The sequence below is a fragment of the Euprymna scolopes genome, chromosome 6, assembly GCF_053919585.1.
Source record: "Euprymna scolopes isolate OS-2025 chromosome 6, ASM5391958v1, whole genome shotgun sequence".
NCBI lineage: Eukaryota > Metazoa > Mollusca > Cephalopoda > Sepiida > Sepiolidae > Euprymna > Euprymna scolopes.
In genome coordinates this window covers 106,845,098-106,864,907 of record NC_136487.1, presented here as the reverse complement: position 1 = coordinate 106,864,907, position 19,810 = coordinate 106,845,098, and the positions used below count along the sequence as shown (strand labels likewise).

Sequence of the window (19,810 nt, the reverse complement as noted above, 5' to 3'; positions counted from 1 at the left end):
GTTTTCGGAATCAGAAATGCTTGATCGAATTCAAACAATAAATTGCCGAGAGAAAGTGGTTTAAATCATGGTTGTACTTCCAAGTGGTTTCATAAATATTTTCTACATAAAAAAACAAAGAAACCCCCATCACAATATTTCTGTTAGCGAGATGCTAACAAATTATTGTGATGAGGGTTTTTTTTTATCGAGATTCCTGACCTGACTACACGATTCATTGTACATATTTAATAGTTCAAGTCAGAGTTGGTAATAAGGTATCTTTTTAGCATATTATTCTTTTAGCATTACAAGCGTATGCTGCATTTTCGTGGACGTCGGCAATATTACATACCTAATGTGCTTCAACAAGTCATGTTTTTTATTTGTTGGTCAATTTTTAAAAGAATTATATTGATCGAAAGAGGCATTCCAATGATGTTAATTTATTATTCTTTTATGCGTTCAATATTTTTATGCTCCAAGTTAAAAATGAGAAAACGGTAAAAAATGACAAAATGGGAAAGTTTTTTTTAATGTTTACATTTTATACGTTACGTTTGGATACATATGCGCGGGGTTAAATTTGTTTGGATATGGCTGAAATTTTACAGGCTACCTAAACATAGAAGTCCATCTCTACTGGTGTTTGATTTTTACGACCACAGGAAACAAAGTTACGACCAAGTTGACAAAGAATGTTTCAAAATTGATATGATAAATCGGCATATATCATCCATTTTCATACAGATAAGTTTCAGAATTATTTTCATGTATAATATGTAAATATTTGATAATTATTAATTGTGCGGAATTTTCTTTAAAATGTTATTTTTTTATAGAAATCAAATCTGCTTACAGAAAAACGGTCGCTAAGCGCATCATGTGCTGAGCTTACTAAAGTATTTTCTTAAAAATAGAAAACGGTCTTACTAGCCTAGTCATTTTTTATTTTGAGTTCGTCAATTTAAAAAAAATTAAAGTTTTTCAAATTTGATTTCCAAACAATACTATTTTGTTGTTTTTAACGCTTTCAGTACACATGCACTAAAAAGCGTTAAAAAACAACAAAATGTACTAAGTACATGCGTTTAACTTCTTATTTGTACTTAAGGCAGAATTGTGTTTTTAGTGGTAAAAAAAAAAAAAAAAACAAAAAAAAAAAAAATGGTTTGCTATCCAACAAAATATAACCATTTATATATATATAACAAATAAAAGGTATTCGTGCGCTTATGCTACCATGCTGAAATAACGTTATTTAGAAACCCATTCTTAACATGGGGATGGAAGAGTGTTTTTTGTTAACTATTCTGTACTTTCACCTAACAATTAAATAAAAGATATTGTGAAACTTGAATTTATTTTTTAACTCATTGTCAAGACCATTTTTTCGAATTTGTAAAACAAACCAGTTTTTTTTTTTTTTTTTTAACTGAGGATATCTAAATAATAATAATAATTAGGCGGTTCGATAAAGTGATGCATTTTGTAAATTTTTACTTTGTTTCCACCTTAACATTTTTCTTTAAAATGATTACCTTTAAAGGTTTTCAGGTATCGCATTTAAATTTTCCACAAAAAGTAGCTTTCCGGATATTAAGCAATGTCATTTATGCTATTGCTGGTGGCCATTTTGGTATGTGTGTGTGCGCGTAGCTTCCCGGGATTGCGTTTACGCATTTCAAGATGGCCACCAGCAATAACATAAGAAATGATATTGTTTAATATCCGAGAAATTACTTATTTGGAGAAAATTTAAATGCGATATTCGTTTTCAGCATACCCTAAAACCTCTAGAAGTAATCATTTTAAATGTTAAAAGGTAAAATTACTGTTTTATTTCTTTGTTTACATAATTTAATTTTCAGTAAAACAAAAGAATATAAATGACAAAAATTACCATCAACTGGTGAATATATAGTTGTTGCTTATCAGGATTCCTGGTGTCCTGATACTGTGAAAGTTACATCGAGGATTCATGTGGAGTATGATTTATGGTTGTATCTCAGAAAATAGGGGTATATTTTGGGCTAGATAGAGAGGATTTACAAAATTGAAAATTGGACTGGTTCAAAAATGCATAAGTTCTGGTCGACTATGGGAATTTCCATCTTTTACAGAAATCCAAAATCTATGTGAAAAATTTTCTTTGATTTATTTCTGAGATTAATTCATATCTACTCAATTTTTTTTTTTTCTTTGAGGGGAGTAGTAAATACCGGCCATGAATGCTCTTTAGACATTCAATTGCTACATCCAAGATTAAGCTCTCCTTTGGTGGGGAGGCAGGTAAATACCTACTCTCAATAAAGCTATATTTAAATACCACTATAATACTTAGTTTTGTTCATGAATAGACACCCATTGTATGATACCATGCACCAGTTTAAAAAAAAAATTGAAATTTGTACATCTGAATTTATAATTCATGACTTATGGTAAAGAGATACATCAGATTTGACTGCATAATCAGAAAGAGCACACAATTTTACATAAGACTGCCAAGTTTCATGAGAATAGCTTCAAAAATAAATAGTGAAATTACTGAATTTCTTGAAATGTTGAGGTCAGTAATTAAGCCCACTTTTTCTAAAGAAAAATGTCCATGGAAAAGCCTAAATTTTGGCAATTAAAATTCTCATAACTTTTGAACTACTGATGGTATTTGCATAATTCAAAAGGTTTTAAGCATCTTTTATATAGATCTTTTCAAGCAAGTTGATAAAATAATTATCTAAAAAAAAAAAAAATAAAATAAACTTGTAATGTTAATTATTTTGTTTTTAATAATTCCAGTTTTTCTTAATTTGTTAGTGCAATTAGATGGATTGATGCCATTTTTTCTTGTTTTTGGTATAGGGATTTGGGTATAATTGTTTATTTCCATAATTTCAGGATTTGATAATTGATCCAGATTTTGTTTATTAAGAGGTAGCAAAGTAATTTAATTTAGACTATAGAATTGTTGAATCTTTGGGAGTCTTCAGTTCTGGCAATGTCAAGGATTTATTGCAGTTTACTTTGTATTGTTTATAGTTTACGAATCATTAGGTGGCATTTATGAAAAAAGGATTTATTGAGGTACCAGTTAATACATTGCCTTTTTAGGATTTGCTTCCTTATCGTTTTTAGTGAAAGGGTTTTTAAGAGGGATGGGGGGGGGGGTGCTTGATTTTCAAAGATTTTTCTAATCATTTTCCAAATTGTGTTATTGAGGAGTAACGTGTTCATATTGTTTTGTCAATTGATGTTTGTGGGCTTGCTATTAAATTTAATTAAACTTACTGCAGATTGACATGAAACTAAGATATGTTAAAGCATAGACATTCAGTATAGAGAATTTGAATAAAGTGATTTGTTAGATCTTTGGAATTTTTTGGAGATCTTTAATCAGTTTTTGATTGCATTGGATTCAGAATTTTTCCAATTTGCATTATTTTCCAGCAAATTTATTGTTAAACTTTGGAAAATAATGGGGAAGTGATTGCTACCACAAAGATTATGTATTCTCCATAAAAAATCCATGTTGATTGAAGGATCACATAGAATTTTATCTATAGCTGAGTAGGAGCCAGTAATGAGTTGAGAAATGTTTGTTATGAATTACATTCTTCAAAGTGGACTTTATTTTTTTTCGTTTGCTCAATGGATATTAAAAAGAAAGCTCTGTAAAGTCAAGCATTTTGAGAATGCTTAAATTGACGATTCGAATTTAGCCATGTTGCGAGTCATTTCCCTTTAGGTTGATAGGATGTCTGAATCTTACTATGTGCATTCATAAATAAAAGATACAAGACTTATCTCTCCTTACTTGAAACTATGATGGTCATGACGGTCTTGCAGTAAAAATCTAGAATTCAAAATATTCGGATCCGAGGCTTTGAATTGTCTAATACACAGCATGGTTACACCATCCATACTGACAAGTGTTTAATAACATGAAACATGTCTATAGATATTAAAAATTTATTAAAATAATTTAATAACTCATTAATTTTTCATGACATTTGAAAATTGGAAGACAGAATTGAATAACCAGATTTTTAATTGTTTACTTTTTATTCAAAGTAATCTTGATTACCAAACTTCCAAAACAGAAAAAAATTTTTTTTAAATACTTGAAGATTTTTGGGGAGGGGGTAGCCATACCAAACTTAAGAAAAATACCCACCCTAGTGTACCTTTCAAAATTTTGAATCACTTCATTCTAAAAGTGATTTTTATTTATTTATTTTTTTTTAATAATCTTTGCCTCTGGTGTTTAATCGATTTGAAAACAAGAAATAAACCTAAGTAAAAGTTTTAGAGTGAGGGGTGAAAAAAAGGAAGCTTTGGCAGCAGAACGATATCAAATTAAAAAGTTATCGTGGAATGCTAAAATTTACACAATTGAAAAAGGATTTCAAACCTACAGTTTACCTTTTCTATTATTGTAATGTAATCACTTAAATCTTAATATTAAGGAGTTATTCATTTTAAATAAATGAAAAAACTGTCTTACACAAAGAAAGAAAAGGTAGATCATGGATTTGAAACCATTTTTGGAATGTGGTTTTAGGGAGCTTATCCAGTTTTACTTCAATATTAATAATTGCAATAATAAAGTTATATAATTTACTTTATTATGTAGTACTGTTAGGTAAAAAAAAAAAAAAAAATGCTTGAAGAATTTTTGGTGTACTGTCATTTTTAACACTAACACACAAGTACATCAAAAAATTTTAATATTGAGGCATAAAACTGGATAACTCAGATTTTGGGCAAAAGCCAAAAAAAAAAAAAAACAATAAAAAAAGGGAGATATGTTTTTCCAGTAAAATATAGGCTTTACAATTATATTTCGCCTTTGTGTATACCAATCCCTTTAGTTTAACAGCATAGCTACATTCCAAATTTCAAATATTTATTTTTCTTACTAAACAAATTTTTTAGCAGTTCAAAATTTCAGCATATTTGTTTTACAAATCTGTTTCATTATGCAGAAACAATTATGTAAATATCGACTCTTTTCATGTGTATACTACTCAGAAAAATAGAAATTTTTTTGCCAAGAAAGAAATATGCATGACAATATAATGTTGAAAAAAAAAAAAAAAGGAGTTCCACAGAAGATCCAGCATTGCATTTTTATTTAAGCAGCCATCTTGGAATTAAGTGTAAAACTAGTTCTTAACGTTTGAGTTAAAATTATTCTAAAAATGTATTAGTCTACTAGGGATTATTTATATGATAATATTATTTAATTTTAAAAATATCTATTGTCTATAATATTAATTAGGGTTATATCTAAAATGGATTTACTTAAATTGTGGGTATGAAACTAACACATTTTAAACTGCATTTCTGCAGTCTTTATTTATCTTAGTTTTTTGTATTGTTTATTCTTCATATTAGGTTAAATTGTTAGGTAATTTATTAACATTTATACAATGTAAATATATATTAGTGTCAGGATGATTACTCGGAATCAGGAATTGAAAAAAAAAAAATGGAAATTTTGGGGGTATCAGAATCGGAAAAATTTCTCCCTATTTTCCGATGCCAAAAATGATTTTTTTTTTTTTTTTATTTGATATTGTACAAACCAAAATCTGTTGGTAGTAACGTTAAAAAACAAATTTTTATTGATTTTAAACAACCAGTAAAATTAACCCTATAGATTATCCCCCACAAGTTTGTTTTTACGTTTGAGAAAATATCTGCACATTTAACACGTGTTTTTACGGTAATCGGGGAAAATACCAGAGTTCTTTTGTTAAATATTTAGAGATTTATAAAAAACTGGAATCGGAAATTTAGTATGGAATCGGTATTGGAAAATATGGAAATGGTATTGGAATTGCCCCATCACTAATTTTATATCAAATAAATCAATCTTCCCTAATCTAATTTTGTAGAGGTTCAATTAGAAATTACATATCTTAAAAGTTTAATCAGCATAACTTGTTAATCAACCCTGTCAAAGGGAGATAATTCAATTATTAATTTTCCTTAGTTATATTCCATGTACTTTAGAGATAATTGCATATCATTAACCCAATTAAGTTCCGAAACGGCTGAGCTTATCTTTTGCAAATTTCACACAAAGATAATTTATGTCAGGCAGCGTTCTTAGATATATTTTATAAAGATATTCATCTGATAAGTATCAAAAATTGAAAAAATCCAATCTTTAAAATAGCTTTTCAAGGTAAAAAACAATTTTTACAGAATATTTTATGTACCACCGGTAAAGATAAAATTTCAGCAAATCATTTCTTCTTAAGAAAAAAAAAAAAAAAAATCAGATTAATTATAATCTGGAGATCCCTTGTTCAAGCTCGGGTGTACCTCACCATTTTATTTTAATTTTTTTCTTAGGAGTTCAATTTATGAAAAAGAATTACCATTTAAAATCCCTGCAAATTATTTCTTTGCTTGCATATTTTAAAACTAGACATTAATCAAAAGTGACTTTTCCAAGGCTTTCATCGTCAAACCCAAATATCAACTGACATGATATTGTAAACAAACACAGACAGAATTTGATAAACAACATCATTTTTTTTATTTTCATATTTTTTTTCAAATTAGTCCAAGTAAATTATTCCTCGTAATATATAATAATCAATAGAGGATTGATTCTATAATAATACATATGCAATGTGCATAAATCAAAATATCATGTTTAAGCATATCGTACAACTGAGCAACGCTGGGATGCCAGTTAGGATGTGTGTATATATATATATATATATATATATATATTTTTTTTTTTTTTTTACTAAATTTATGCAATTATTTTTACGTTTTATAATTGCATATGATCAACCCATATAGATTAAAATAAAGATACATTGTGTTCTGTTCATGGTGGAAAAAAAAAAAACGCGTGCGTACACACACACACACACACACACACAGGACGCGATTAAAATAAAGCAATGTTATATTTTCAAAGATCCTAGAGATTTATCATGCTCAAACCTAAAAAATTCCTGTTTAGAGAGAAGTTTTCTCAACCAAACGTGAATAGTCTTCAAGTGAGCACGATTCAGAATTGAAAATGTTTGTACTGAAGTTTGCTGCCATGACGGGTTTTTAATGAGATGGTCAGTTATTGAAGACCTGCATTTATTGGCAAGTACGTCTGTTGCTTGGTATGTCCCATTTCTGATTTTGCTAGGTATGTGCTGTTGGACTCCCATCCGATCTCAACATTGTTCGACTAATGTAGTTGGCACAGCAACTCTACTTAAAATTGTAAATTATGCTATTATTGAGGGGGGGGGGGTGGCTAGAACATCTTTTCAAGAGGATGGTATTATGGGTTTCATAGAGAACACAACGCGTACATTTGAAGCAAAGTAACATTTTTGAACCGTTGCATTTTATTGAGTAGGAAGAATAAAAAATTATTTACTTCCATTTGGTTATTGAAGAGACAAAATGCATCGCCCACATATCGGAAATAGACTAATGGTTTCATGGATCCCAAAAGTAATTGTTCTTCATGGAAATCCACAAAAATATTCACAATTTATCAGTGCTAGGACTGAGCCCATGGATAAACCTATTTGCAAATGCATTACATCGTTGGAACTGAATTCAACAGATGTAGTGGCAAATTGCATCAGCCCAACAAATATGTAATGGATGTACTTGCCAATACATACAGGTCTTCAATTGTAACGTTATTCAGGAATCTTTATTTTCATTTAACTTCTTTTTTTTTTTACCAAATTTAATAATTATTTTTTTAAAAAGGATTAAGTTATTTTACACTATTACACTTTTTTCAGTAAATGTTTACTTTAACTGCATCAGAACACCGACCAATAAAATTGTTTTTTTTTTTTTTAGGGGTCTTCGGTGTCAGCGACACCGAAATATGTTCAAACCCATCGCAAATTTATGAGGGTATTAACCCTTTGGCCCTAGCACTATTTTTTCACCTCATTTAATAGTAAAAATAATGCTGTCAGTAAGTTTTTTCAAAAACACAATTTTATGTTTTTCGTTCTTTTTTTGGAGGGAGGGGGAGGGTATTCACTTATAGGACTTGTATAGTTTTTAACAGGTGCTCCTGCAGTTTAATTAACCGTTTTTCTGTAAATAAAGCGCCAACATTATCGAGCAGAAGAACCGTTAAATATTTCATAAAAATTCTGTTTACATTTTTAGGGGAGGGGGCGGTTGAGGGGGAGGGGATTGTGGTGGCCGTGAAGCAAAAAAAAAAAAATAAAATAAAAAAATTCAAATATACAATAAATAAATGTTGTAAGAAATTCTGCAGAAATAAGCAAGCTTTTTACTGGACGGTTTCTCTGCCCACGGATTTATTTTAACCAATCAAATTACATGTTATAACCAAACGTTCTTGGCACCAATATTCCCTTTTTCAGACCAGAATCCAAAAAGACGCAGAACTGGACAGATGTGGATTTTTCACTCAAATCGGTGCAGCAAAAAATACTTTGTTGCTTTGAGACGTTTTAATGCCTAAATGTGGAGAGGAACATTGTCATTGCAATTACCAATGCCCTTAAGTAGAGTGAATTATATTTGCATGCTTGTGCTACAATTTGATGTCTGTCAAGACGAAATTAAGGTTTGACCTGCTTGTCCGTCATTGGACTGACTCGAAGGACACTTCGTGGATGCCCAGCTAGCAATATTCATCTTGGAAGTCACCTCAACACTCCAACCTGCGCATTCTTCGTCAGTGGGAATTCTACCCAGCCTTTATTGAAGACAAACTATTATTCCCTTCGAGGATGTTACCAACCCATAGTGGCAGATAGCTGAAGATGACGCATCTTTTGCATCATAGACTTTTTTTACTTTAATAAAATTTACGTTGAAGTCTTAAGGTGAGATTGTAATTTTCTGTTTGGTTTTCTTTCATTCTGCTAAGGGCAAAAACCTTGGGAGAGAAAATGTTACTATTTTACGAGTTGGTAGCCAACAAGACGGTCGTCAACATGAGAAACGATGAAAAATCAATGTCGGCGGTAAGAATATTTGCGATGAAATAAAATGTATTTAAATTTACTTTGAAACACAAAAAATAAGGCAGATAGGTAGAAAAGCAATTCTTTTGGCTGTGGTAACATTTGTTTCTTTTTTCTGTTTGTTGGCATCACTGCAGTCACTGCACTAGCAGTGTCAGAAAACGCCATTAAAAATGCATGATAAGAAATTGAATTAATCAACCTATCTTTCGAAGCTTATAACTACTTGAAAAATGTAATTCAAACCCTAATTTCTTTTTCAATTAAAGGAGCAAAGACCAAATTTTTTAAAAAAATACAGGTTTAATAGCAAATTATGCAATATTTGTGTTTTTAAATCGGTTTTCTTTAGAGAATATTTAAAGAAAATCAACAAATTTTAACTTACTTCGATAAAATATAATGTTATACATTTAAAAAAAATAAAAATAAAAAATAACTTACCTATAAAAAATACTAATCAATGGGTACTTCCATTCTTCATTGTTAAGAATTTATCCATATTTATATTTTATATGCCATGTCCTTTTTAAATAAAATAATTTTTTAAACAAGTATTAAAAAAAAAAAAAAATGCGCGATCAGATGTTTTTCACAGTTGAAATAAAGGGAAACAAATGTCTACTTTTCTTCCCATTGAATCTTCAGTAGCTTTAAGCATCAAAATTAATGTCTCTTTCTATTGCTGTAAACAAAAGTTAGTAAATATGGCCCACTGTAGTTGAAAATGATCCCATTTCACTTATCAGTTTTTGCCGATAAAAAAAAAAAAAAAAAAAACAGTTGACCATTTTTTTTTTTTTTTCCTTAAAGAAATACATGAGTTTTCGATTTACTATATTTTATTTCTTCTTTATGGAGTGATTTTTTTAATATCTATAAAAAAAAAACAAAAAAAAAAACATTGAATCAAATAGAAAAAAATTGTAATTCTACAGAATTTTCTGAACAAGATTATAAGGTTTCACTAAAAAAAAAAAAAAAAAAGCTTTTAAACTTTGGACTTTACAGGTAAATTTGCAAATAACTTTTTTGTTTCAAATTAGCTTATTTTATTTATTGATCTTTTATCTTCAATTTGTGATATATAAATTTGAGGTAAGAAAATTACTTTTCATTTTAATAGACATTCATTTCAAAATGGGGGGGGGGTGAATAAAAAAAAAAAACGCTTGTCTAGAATATTATATTCGGTTTATCGGAGAGAGTATAAAATTTCACATTGACCCTGAAAATATCGCAAAAATAGAAAAATTTGATAGATTTTTTAAGTTTAAAAATTGAATAAAAAAACTTGTAAAATTGATTTCATTACGCAAAAAAAAAAAAAAAAAATATGGCTGCATGAACGCGCGCAGACACTTTGTAAACACTTTTTTAAAAACTAAAAAATATTTCTATTATTTTTTTAAATAACTTTAATAGTTTATTTTGGAAGTATATTCCATAAAGAAAATAAACAACCCACTTTAAAAAGAGAAATTACGAGTTTTGTATATTTTATTTGCATTTTTGTGTTAGGGGTGTAAAAAATTACCCCAAAATTCTGATATACCTACCAGTCTACCAGTGACCACTGCACCCACATACTAGGTGTATCAGAATTTTTGACACCCCTAACACGAAACTGCGAATAAAATATAAAAAAAACTCGTAATTTCTCTTTTAAAAGTGGGTTGTTTATTTTCTTTATGGATTATACTTCCAAAATAAACTATTAAAGTTGTTTTGGAAGTATAATCTATAAAGAAAATAAACAACCCACTTTTAAAAGAGAAATTACGATTTTTTTAAATATTTTATTCGCATTTTAAAGTTGTTTTAAAAGTAATAGATATTTTTTTTTTTGTTTTTTAAAAAACAGTAATGAAATTAACTGAATTTTACGAGCTCAGTATTTTCAATTTGTAAACTTTAAAAATCTATCAAAATTTTTCTATTGATTCAATTTTTACGATATTTTCAGGGTCAATGTGAAATTTTATGCTCTTTCCAATAAACTGAATATAATATTTTAGACAAACGCTTTTTTTTTTTTTTTTTAATTCACGCCCCGCCCCCCCCCATTTTCAAGTGTCTATTAAAAAATAAATAATTTACTCAAAATTTTATATATCACAAATTTAAGATAAAAGATCAATAAATATATTCAAATTTAAAACAAAAAAAAGTAGTGTTTTTTTTTAGAAATTTACCTGTAAAGTCCGAAGTTTAAAACCTTTTTTTTTTAAACCACGTTGTTTGTTTGTTTGTTTGTTTAAAAAAAAAAAAAAAAAAAAACCTTGGTCCTTGCTCCTTTAATTAAAAAAAAAAAATTAGGACTTGAATTACATTTTTTGAGTAGTTATAAGCTTGGAAAGACGGGGGGGGGTCGAATTAATTTACGCCTCCCATTTTGAAATGTCTATTAAAAAGTAAATAATTTACTCACCAAAGTGTCATATATCACAAATTGAAGATAAAAGATCAATAAATAATATATTCAAATTTAAAACCAAAAATAGTAGTGTTTTTTTTTTAGAAATTTACCTGTAAAGTTCGAAGTTAAAAACTTGGTCCTTGCTCCTTTAATTGAAAAAAAATAAATTAGGACTTGAATTACATTTTTCGAGGAGTTATAAGCTTGGAAAGACGGGGTGGAATTATTCAATATTTTTCACGAAAATTCTGACACACTTACCCCACCCACCCCAACATTTTCTACTATCCTATTTTCGTTTTCTTTCGTCGATTATGTCAAAATTTTTCGGTGGACCTGAACAAGAATTCCCCCACCCCCTAGAACGGATTCCGGAATAAACATCACCAACCTCCGCATGTTAAGAACGGCTTTCGTTTTTTTTTGGGGGGGGGGTCAATTTTTTTTAGTGGATTATTATTGATTGGACACTAATATATCGGGGGGGGGGTCTCGTTCAGGTCCGCCCTATTTTTATTGATCTATGAAAAAAAAAGGGGTACTCTCCGAAACTCGAGACGCCATTTTATTTCACGCGCCTGTCGTTGAAATCCTAGGGAGACATCAGAAGTTTGTAGTTTAAAGTAAACTATAACCGAAGCATGAAATAAATAACAAAATTAAACTAGATAATGATTTTTCGATTTCATTTAAATTTAATTTGTTGTTGACCCTTCAACGTTGCTTCAATTAAAAATAAAAAATGTTTCATTAAAATTATTTATTTGTTCGAAAAAAAAAAAATAAATAAAATAAAAAATAATATGTAGTAGCGTATCTGGATATTTACCATATATATAAATCTAATGTTGCTTTCATTACAAAATTGTTTTAAAATTATATTTTCTAACGCAAAATTTTCAATTAATGTTTTTACAATTATATTTTGATAAATGTCTATACAGCAAATGTTTTCGTTTTCAAATGGCGCTCGCCCTGTTTAGACAATTATGAATATGTCCTTTTCATTGTTTTTTTTAATAAAATATAAAAATCATCCTTAAATCATCAACATAGTACCCCTCCCAAAATTATACACCACTTCATTTGTTGCTGTTGTTGTCTAGATTGCATCTGTCAAAAGGTCCCTGCATAGATAATAGACATCTTACACACCGATAAAATAGAATTACCACCCATCCACACTATACCCCCACCTTAACCCTAAAACGTCCATTTAAAACCATGATAAAGACCCTACACCTTTCTACATTACACTCTATATAATACGCTCCGCTCCTCCTTTATCTAAAATTCGATAAAACTCCCAACATCATCTATAATTTTAATTGATCTATTTCGTTCCTAATGAATCCCACGCTAGACACCACATCCCCACTATGTTACCTAGCATCTTCTCTGCTCTTATGATGAGAAGCATTAGGCTTCGAAATGCCTTGACAAAGAGTCCCTTTTATCCCCCAACTAATTGTATTCCCTTATTGAATAAATGAACCAATCTATATTTACGAATATATAGTTCTTGTGAAATCATTTATCATTCCTATTGTTCTCACACACACATATATATATATATATATATATATATATATATATATATATATATATTATACACACACGTTTCATGAAAAACTTTCCAGTTTTCATTAATTAAATTGAAACATTTCAAATTAAACAATTACGGATATATGTTCTTTCGCTTTCTTTATTTAGTTTTGTTTTTGTTTTGTTTTTTTCATAGTTCTTTCCGGAAATAATTAGTTGTAAAAAAAAAAAAAAAAAAAAAAAAAAAAAATGTTTAACAAAATTCGTTTGATAAATCGATGAAAAAAGTAAAAATGAATTGCTTTTTAATCAATGGTTGAGATCACATGACAAACTTCAAACAACGTTCTCAAAATATCACGGAGATGCCCTGGAATATTAACACAATAACAAAGGATATATCCTTCGAATAAATGTACGATGGGGTAGAATTTAATTTTTTGTGCGACACTGAAATAAAGTCTAATTTTGTCTTTTTTTTAACACAAAACAAATGGGCTGTTAAGTTTAAGAATAATTTTGTTAAAAGTACAAAACTCTTTAACAGCAAACATTCAGGTTCAACTATAATTATTCATTTACATTTTAAGTAGTAAAGAAAACAGAATTAAACTTCCTGGTGAATTCCATTTGTGAGCGCGTTAAACATTTTAAAGTTTATAAGAAAGTTTTAACATCAATACTGTTCAAGATATTAAAAGAACACAATGAAAGTTATAAATTTATTTACCTGTTCTGTTTAACGTTAAAAATTATTGCCCCTTCGTCAAATAAATTAATATATATTGATAAGTATAACAAAAAATGTGCTGATGGTAATTTCAGCTGCAATGATTGTAATATTCCCTTTTTTTCCCCCCGTGTCGTTGACAACATCAGCAAACAAAAGCCAACAAGATTAACCGGGGTGGGTGGGAGCAGTCATATCTCGATTCCGTTTTCAACGATAAAAATAAAATAAAAAAAAAAAGAAACGAAAATGGCAGTTTCTTTCCTTCTTTTTCAAGGTAAGCAAAATGTCTTCAACTGATTAAATATTAAGTAAATAAAACGAAATTGTAAAAGTTACGACTAAAAATAAAAACTTGGTCGGTAAACAAAACTTAAAATTGTTTAACAACTTTATGATTTTTAAGACAATATGTCTAGTCGTTCATAAATGGAATTCAAAATTCATATTTAAAAAATGCTATCAGTAACACTTAAGTCGGTTAATGTCGGACTTTAAAAAAAAAAATAGCGAAAGAAATGTGTTTTGCTAGGTGCCCGCCCGTATTTACAGGCCGGACACCGTAAACAACTCGATTAAAAAACAGAACATGACAAAAGAGGGAAGATTGGGAATGGATATATATATATATTTTTTTTTTCTTCTTAACTGTCATTATTTAATTCTGTTTAAGTGATAATAAAACTGAAGTTTTAAAGCTGCTAAACGTAAAAAAAAAAAGGTCCATTTTGAATTGTAAAGATAGACGAATCTATTTTTTATTTTGTCATCACAAAAAATAAAGTTTTGAGTTGATTTCTATATTGTTCTGACGGAATGGCTTTTAATTAAAATATAAGTATGTGTACAGTAATACAAACCCTATATAAATAAGAAAAATGTTACTAACTTTAAATCCGAAACTAGTCTGTCTTATATGAACATTCCAGTAAAAATATTGAATAATTGTATTCAAATAAAATTAGATTTTTGTTGCACCCCCACTTTTTTTTTTTTTTTCAAATCTTTTATTTGGGTGTCGGATAGAAAGGTTGGAATTTATTTGGTACTCCTTGGGCGTTGAGTTCCGTGGCGACCAGCATAAAAAAGACAAGCGTAGCGACAGCGTCGCTCCCTTCCTGACGCAGGCGCACCGCACGTAACTTTTTTTTTTTTTTTTTTTTACTGACGTTGTTGTAGTAACTAAACGATTATTTGTCATTTATTTTGAAAAAGTTTTACTCTTTATGAATATTAAAAGAAAAAAGTTACTAAACATTTATTAATAATGTCTCACTTTTAAAGACATTTGTTTTTAAATTTCTTTTTCTCTTTTAATATTCATAAAGAGGAAAACTTTTTTCCAAAATAAAAAAATAAAGTGTCAAATAATCGTCAGTAAATAAAAAAATGTTACGTGCGCTTGCGTCAGGAAGGGAGCGACGCTTGTTTTTTTATGCTGGTCGCCATGGAACTCAACGCCAAGGAGTACAATTTATTTTTGTATGGAAATTTAACGAAGCAATATTGTCAGCCATGAGTATAGATCTGTGCAAGCACTTAGACTGATCCTCGTCGCTGGGGGGGGGGGGAGCAAGTAAACAAATACAACACTTTGATCCAAGATCAAAGTGTTGTATTTGTTCCGTACTCAGTGAGAGAAGTTATTATGGATAGAGGTAATGTCGTAATTTTTATCCCAATCCAGCTGGGAAGTTTGTTTTTTTTCCTCACAAAAACTGAACGCGTGTCTAACTTTGTCCTCATGGGAAATTAAAATCGAACAAAGTTGGCGGTGAAACCTGAACGAGCTTTCCCCGCTCGGACCTGAATGAACCCCCCCCCCCCCGAAAAAAATAATTCTTTTTCAAGTTTCTGATTTTTTCCTGTGGATTATAATCAGACTCAACTTTCATATTAGCAGGAAAAATTTTTTACAAAAATTTTATTTAATGACTTAACGTGCGGCCACTTTTTAATTAAACGTTACATTAAATTGATATCCCACTTTGCGGTCGTTCTTCTTTATAAATGTTAAAAGTTATTAAATAAACTTGTTACAAACATTTTTCCTACTAATATGAAAGTTAAGTTTGTTAGCGAAAAAAATAAGAAAATGTAAAAAGAAATTTTTACAGCCGGGGAGGAACTCGTCAGATCCTAAGGGACAAAGGTTGTTCAGCCAGCAGGTCCGCCTAGTTGGCTAAAAGAAGACAACAAAAAACACGAAAGCTTAAAATCGACGGTTTTTCCTTATAACACGCATGAAATACAAGAAATCCAACAAAAGTATTCGACTTTGCACGAAGTATTAAAAAAGAATTTGTTTTAAAATATTTATTAATCTTAAAGAAACTGAAAAAAAAAAAAAAAAAATGAACGACTATGACACCCATAGACAATTTCACAAAACATCAACGAAATTTTTAAAAAGGGAAGGGGGGGGTAAAGAAAACATTTTGGTTGGAAAAACATTCTTTTTATATATAAAAAAAAATAAGGTTCAAAGAATGGGGATAAAAGTAACGCTTAAACTTACCGACTATAGAAATAGTAGAAAAGAGGAAGGAAATAAATAAAATATTGTCTTTTAAGGAGAAAACGGTATCCGCCAGTCAGAGTGCAAACAACTGTTTCACAAATGAGGATTAAAAAAAAATAAAAAAAACTTCCGCCTTTTTTTTCTTTTACCCAGAATTCAACACGAAATGTCGGATGAGAAAACACTTTTCACTTTTTCATAATTTACTTTAGTGTTTTTCCTTCCATGTCTTTATTAGTTTTTATTAGTTTTTTCTTTAGTTTTCAAAAAATGACATTAATCTATTTTATTTTTGATTCCGTTCAACAAACATGTAAAACTTTTTGTAAGCGTATATGTTTACTGTTTTGGCATTTGATTATTTAGCATAGGGATGGCCAGAGTTATGTCAGAGTGAATTATGGTACTATTTTAACCTAGGACATTTTCTCAGGTATTACCTCCTCTTCGGGCGGAGGGCATTGGTTTATCGCCGATCGCCAGAGGAACTCTTACCGGAGAAACCGACTAATCCGGTCTTGGCAAGCTTTGTATTTGTCCAGAATGCCCGTTTTTGAAGGGAGGGGGTGCATTTACTGCATTCCCCACTATAAACTGGCGTTATATTTTAAATTACTGTGGGGGTCGGATAAATAAATGCCCATTTCGTAGATAGCGTTTATATATATATATATATATATATATATATATATATATATATATATATATATATATATATATGTTTGTGTGTGTGTGTTTGGGACGATTAATCGGAATCGGAAAAATGATAGTCTAATTTCCGATTCCAAAGCAATTGTTTTTAAAATTTAAAATAAAAAAAAACTGATGTTAAATGGGCTGGTAAACAGCAAAACAAAATAAACCAAATACAATACGCAAAAGTCCAGCTAGAATTTGTCACTGACAACTTTCTCTCTCTCAACTTCCAGCACGTCTCTCCCACTGAAGGTAAGTTGTATGACCGCACGAGCGCACGACACACACACACACACGGACGCTTTCCTCTTTGATTATTACATTCAACTCTACACTCCCCCCTGGTCTCCAGACCACACATTTGGCATGGTGGACGTGGTCATTTGTTGCGGGTACTCCTACGAAGGGGGATTGGCTGGACTACTTCATCTTCATTGGAGCTCTCAGAAGATGTGTCAGAACCATTAGCATCAGCGTTAGGGCATACAGTCATACCATCAGGCTGGACTTCTCCATCTTCGTCGGAGCTCTCAGAAGGGGTGCTGGAACTATTGCCATCAGTGTTTGGGTTCACAGTTGTACCATCACGGGGAATAGGACGGATCCACAGGTCATCGTTGGGCGATTCACTATCACTGCTACTCGCCAACTGGTTTGTATTCAGGGCAGGCCGGATATCCTTCACATGGCGTGGAGTACCATTGACTAGCACGGCTTGCTCACTGATGATGCCAGTGATTTGCCCTCTCTGAAAGCTGCTGGTGCATCGATTATTGGGAGGCTTCACTCAAACAGTGTCCCCTAACTCATACGGCCCTCGGGTTTCCTGCCGATTAGGCAGACGGGCGTCAATGTCCTTTATGCGCACTCGATAGTAATGGATTGCATTGGTGGGTGCGCTTGCAGCAGTCATGCCATCCTTTGGAGTTGCATTATATCTATAAATCGCCTCTGTGATCGTGCATTGTTTTCTTGCTGCGATCCTCGTCATGCTTCGATGGCACCGCTCTGCTATGCCGTTGCCACTTGGTACATATGCACATCTGTGTAATGTCTGAACTCCTCACTGCAGAAGGCTGTGTCATTGTCCGTGAGGATCTCATCAGGCGGCCCCCTTTCATAAAATATGGACTCCGATTCACGGATTACACTGGAGGAATCCTGTCTTATTAACGGGTGCCAGATTGCAAACCTTGTCGGTCCACAATCAATCAGAGTGAGGAAGTGCTGGCTGCCGTAGTGGGTTATGTCCATACCCAGTCGGCTCCAAGTCGTGCTTACTCCCAGCTGACCTTTCCGCCACCTGGCCAGGGCGGGGTCGATTGACTGGCATGTTTTGCATTCCCTGACTACCGCTTTCACTGCACTTTTGGACACCGACGGATTGGACAACTGCACAAAGTAACATGTCCGTCTCACTCTGGGGTGTCCACTGAGGTGGTGTATGGTCCTGATTTCATCCGCCACCTCAATAGAGGCGGCACATAATGGTACTGGCTCGGCTTTCTTCTTCATGGTGTCATACCATCACTGTGGCTCCCAAGTAAGCCTATCAGCAAGGTTGCAATTTGAAGTGACTAGTACCGCATCCACAGACAGGTTGTACTCTGTTACCAGCTTTTTTACGGTCTCCAACCTCCGTCTGATCAGCATCTTGCTGGCTGCCTTAGTGCACACCCTAGTCTTGTCTGTCAGTGTGTCTGATATCCAGTGGTACACGCATAGTGAATCTGTGTGTATGCGTAATTTCCTGACTTTCCACTGAAGTGCCAGGTTGATACCTTTTATCACCGCAGCGAGCTCTGCCAGGTTGATATGAGCAGCGTCACTCACCGGTTGCAACTAGCAAGCGTCCTCAATCGCAGCACCATTCTTCTCCAACAGCACACCAATTGCCAGAGGGCTCGCATCTACCCACACATTCAGTTTGTCTCCCTGCACACATCAGTCTCCTTTGGCCGGATCATCCTGCTTTACCCTTGCGATGGTCTCCTTCACCATGCAAATCAACAGATCGTCGGCTGTTTCATTATCCCAGCCTATGATGACTTCGCTTGCCCTCCTTTTTATGATGCCTGTTGCCACGCGAGTCCATCCACACACTGGTAAGTTTTTAAGGCTTACATTTCGTTGATGCCAGATGTTGAGATGTTTGTCATCGGCTTCTTCTGAAAAAAGTTTTTCACACGGGGAGAATACTGCTTGCCTCGTGAAGACATCGGGCACTTCAGGAACTGCAGTTCTGCGCCTCCATTTCAAAGTTCCTCACTCCTGTCGAACGTTCAGGCCCAAGACACAAACGGCATTCACCAAACGTTCTGGATTCTTGCACGTCAAATCAAACTCAGCCAGTTTGGCTCTCACACGTGACGATGACACAATGTCTTCATTCACATATATGTCATCAAGGTATGCCGATGTCCCATCTTTTATTGTTTCTTCCTGTGACAACACAGTGTTAATAATGGTCTTCATTATTTGGGGTGCCACGTTCAGCCCAAAGCCTAGTCTGGTAAAGCAGTACCTCCTGCCAGCAAACACTACCGTCTGAAATGGCCACATTGTTTCACTAATTTGGACCTGCAGGTATGCTTTTCTAAGATCCAGCAGGGACACATTGGAACCCTGCTGGCGCCACTCTCGTAACTTGCTGGCACAAACATGAATGCATCAACATGTGCGTTCAGTTCGCAATAGTCCATCACTGGCCTCACCTTTGCTTTGTTGTGCTGAGCGACCGCCATCAGCGCAATCAGGCCTTTGGGAGGTCCAAGTTTCTCATAGGGGTAGGGAATCAACCAGCCATCCTTGATCCAATCACGAAGTTCCTCTTCATATGCAGGCCTTATTTGGTCGGGCACATGGTACTCTGTTACCTCATTTCACAGTTTGGCTGGTTCCTGGTTTTCCGACCACTTCCACGT

At 32.3% G+C, this 19,810-nt stretch overlaps 1 protein-coding gene across 6 annotated transcripts in view; it reads right to left on the bottom strand.

Annotated features, from left to right (window-relative positions):
* LOC145277840 (serine/threonine-protein kinase PAK 2-like) overlaps positions 1 to 19,810 on the bottom strand; it is a 299,605-nt gene that overhangs the window by 185,556 nt on the left and 94,239 nt on the right. The window contains exon 1 of one of the 6 annotated variants that reach the window (XM_080129780.1): positions 16,188 to 16,610. The exons of 1 other annotated variant lie outside the window; for it this stretch is intronic. Coding sequence is in view for 2 of the 5 variants with exons in the window: in XM_080129776.1 (XP_079985902.1) it covers positions 13,670 to 13,815 (146 nt within the window). In the remaining 3 variants the exon portion in view is untranslated. Of the gene's footprint in view, positions 1 to 11,504; positions 11,536 to 13,669; positions 13,968 to 16,187; positions 16,611 to 19,810 lie in introns of those variants that run through there. 4 more of the 6 variants (XM_080129779.1, XM_080129776.1, XM_080129777.1 and 1 more) reach the window with 4 other exon arrangements.